The 3,316-nt window shown below is 34.1% G+C and overlaps 1 protein-coding gene across 1 annotated transcript; it reads right to left on the reverse strand.

The window, feature by feature from the left end:
* Positions 1–295: 295 nt before the first annotated feature.
* On the reverse strand, positions 296–2,007 carry LOC131032873 (F-box/FBD/LRR-repeat protein At1g13570-like). Its single transcript, XM_057963959.2, has 2 exons — positions 1,056–2,007; positions 296–756 (listed from the first exon to the last, which is right to left on the reverse strand). The coding sequence occupies exons 1-2, from the start codon at positions 1,938–1,940 to the stop codon at positions 454–456; spliced, it is 1,188 nt and encodes a 395-aa protein (XP_057819942.2). The 5' UTR covers positions 1,941–2,007; the 3' UTR covers positions 296–453.
* Between the last annotated feature and the right edge of the window lie 1,309 nt (positions 2,008–3,316).

Consider the following 3,316-nt stretch of genomic DNA (forward strand, 5'->3'; position numbering starts at 1 on the left):
AGAAATTACTACAACAATAAAAACATAAATATTTTTACTCAAATGATCAACTGATCAACTGATCGAAAACAAAAGACATCACATCCCAAATAATAAAAAACCTATAATTATCTACTATAATTATCTACTTCATGTAAATTATTATTTTTTAACCTCTCATGGAGTTCTCCTCATGCAAAAGGGGAGGAATTAATCTTATGCCAATAAATGCTGGAGAGGAAACATTCCAGAAATAGCTTTACAATTAGTCATCCTCTCCACAAAATAAATATTTATGTATAATAACACCATTCATCCTTCCAACTGTAATATCAAAACAAAAATACTTCAATGTATTTCCTTCCAACTGTAAAATTAACCCCAAAAATAATAAGCACAAACCCTAACTAAACTCTCCGTCGATCTCCCAGATAAACCCTATCTTCCTCTTCACCGCAAGATTCCGTCTCACTCTCAGATGAAATTCACAAGATCGCAGTCGACGCATATCTTTTCGTTTGCAGTACACCGTGATAAGAAAACTTTGGTTTCTGTAGATGGTCGCTGAAGATTCCAAGCCAGATTGATAAATTCCTGAGCACGAACGCCATTGAATCCTTTCTTTCGGGAAATTAATAATGTTTTCAAAGCCGGAGCTATTCCAAAAAGACAGGAAAGTAGATGCACAGGGTGATGAAAGTAGGTTATGTTCAAATGAACCCACTTTAGATTCTCCAGCGGTAAAATTGCCTCATCATCAAGCCGAAAGAAGTCTGTCTGCATTGCACCATCAGATCAAAGAAAGAATATCAATACTTTTGAGAGATTGAGTCAAAATTAGTAAATAAATATACAAGACAATACAATTCTAATTAAAGATTCAAATGGAGTATTATAACCCTAACAAATAATAGACGAAAAGTACAAAAAAGTCGTAAATGGAGAATAGTACAGTATTCTTAATGCCTTGACTAGAAATGCTACACTGGAAGCGGTTGTCAGTTTGTCACACTCACGCTTTTGTTTGGAAAATTAGATATACTAAATTTGATATAAAATAATCCATTAGAACTTACATCCGAGCATTGACCCTTGTGTACACACATATGTTCCAAGTCTGGAAATTCTTTGAGAATCTTTACATCGCGCCAAAAAATGCCGTTCAAAAAGGTAATTCTTCTAAGAGTTCTTAGAGCTGTAAATGATTCAAGTCCTGCATTTGTACACAGGCTTAAACATGCTGGCAAATCCAATTTCGTCTCGGTGTTATCAAGCAATAATGTAAGGCTTGTTAATCGCGGACAACTTGCTGTTATTGCTTTGATTTTAGAGGAGATAGACAGAGCAATGAAACTCTTTGAACATATCTTTAATCTTTCAAGTCCATTGCAGTTACTAAGGATTAAGGTTTCCAAACCTGGACATAATTGCAACATGAGCTCAACGATCTTGTCATTCAGATCAACATTACAAAGATCCAATGTTGTCAGGTCGGCCAAGCCACCAAAACCGTCTGGTAGATTTGTCAGCAGAAAATTCTTTAAAGCCAAAGATCTGAGATTTTGACATAAAAATATGGCTGCCGGAACTTCATAAATTTCTGAAACCTTCTCTACAATCTTAATCTCTTGCACGCCTTTAAGAGCAGCGCGATGAATCCAATCAGAAATCTTGTCACTTGAACAGCAGAATCGAACATTGTTAAGCTCGAAAACTTCAAGCGGACCAGAATGACGCTCAAAAATAAGATCTATTATATTTTGGATTTCAGTAGGGCTACGCGATGAAGAAAAGAAATCCTCTGGAAATTTTAGATTTTTTGCAAATGTCCAGCAAAATTTCCATCCTTTTGAGACAAGTGAACAATGAACTGCTTGTTTGAAAGGAATTTTACTGAGAATGAGGGGCAGAATGCAATCTGGCAAGTCGTCTAAGGTTAATCGACTTCTTTTGCGAGCCATAGCGAAGCGCAGTATGCTCAAACCCTAACGCGTGAAAAAATATGTGTGAGAGATTAGGGCATTGAGAAATCACTGGGACCCTAAATATTTATAGCAGTTTAAACAAATAAAGAAAAGCAGCTCAAAGCCGAGGCGTGCAGCGTGAAGTAATTAAAAGTGTTCCACAATCGTATATTGCCAACTCAGTTTCATTTACGCATTTACCGCTATTGTGTGGGAATCAACTTTCATTTAAGCATTTATCGTTGTTTCATCTTCCCACGCACTTTGCACGATTTTCAACATTTTTTTTGGGACGTCTAAAGTCCACCTGTCACAGAGGTGTAATATGTTTTTGACTTTTTTTTATTTAATTTTTAGAATGCACCAAAATATCATTATCTTTTATTTATTATAAATAAATTATAATTTTGAGCAATGTGTTTTCAACTTTTTTTCAAATTCTTTATTTAAGAATTGTAATGAATAATTTTGACTCTTGTTTAGCATGATGGGCTGGGGCTTCTTTAGGATTCAGATGTAGGTAAGAGTGGTTATGGTCGCTTGAGTTTGTTGGGGTGTTTGACCATTCTATTAAAAAATAAAATTAACAATATATTTTTTAATATTAAGTTTTATGTCAAATTTTTACATTATAGTATTTACCAAATTAAAAGTATTTTGTTTAGAGATATTATGATGTAGTATCATTTTGTTTTTAATTGTGTTTATATTGAATGGGGGTTTAGAAACATAAAAATATTGATAATAACATTATTTGTTTTAAAGTTGGATCTGTTCCTACTTCACCATACACCTTTTTATGTATCTGTATACACATATAAAAATTGGCTATGAGCGATTATATAAATAATTTATATTTATTTAATGTTTATTCTTCTATTAAATATTTAATTTGAAAAGATTAATTTATTTAATTCTTTTTGACTAAGGATCAGAATCTGACCATAAAGCTCAAAGGGATCTTTTGGATTGCATACCTTCTATCTTGGATGCTGACCAGAATTCCTATATTACTTCTCCCTACTAATGATGAGATTTTGAAGGATGTCAATTCTTTTGATGGTAATAAGGCCCCGGGCCCAGATGGCTACCCTATGTTTTTTTTTCAAATGTATTGGCATATTGTTGGAAGGGAGGTGTTGAGTGCGGTGAAAGAATTCTTTGGTGCCAGGAGAATTCTAAGAGAATTGAATGGTACTTTCATTGCTCTTATTCCTAAGAAGATGGGGGTTGTCTCCATGGATCCTTTTAGACCTATAAGTCTATGTAACTCCCTATACAAGATCATCTCTAAAGTCTTGACTTATTGGAAATCTTGTTGAGAAGGGAGAGTTTAGAGGTCTTAAACCTTCATCTGTAGACCAAGTGTGCTC

This window comes from Cryptomeria japonica, chromosome 4, assembly GCF_030272615.1.
Source record: "Cryptomeria japonica chromosome 4, Sugi_1.0, whole genome shotgun sequence".
Lineage (NCBI taxonomy): Eukaryota > Viridiplantae > Streptophyta > Pinopsida > Cupressales > Cupressaceae > Cryptomeria > Cryptomeria japonica.

Coding starts and splice junctions, on each gene's coding strand:
- LOC131032873 (XM_057963959.2), bottom strand. CDS start 1,940: ATGGCTCGCAAAAGAAGTCGATTAACCTTAGACGACTTGCCAGATTGC. Junction 757..1,055: donor ACAAGGGTCAATGCTCGGAT/GTAAGTTCTAAT, acceptor GGTGCAATGCAG/ACAGACTTCTTTCGGCTTGA.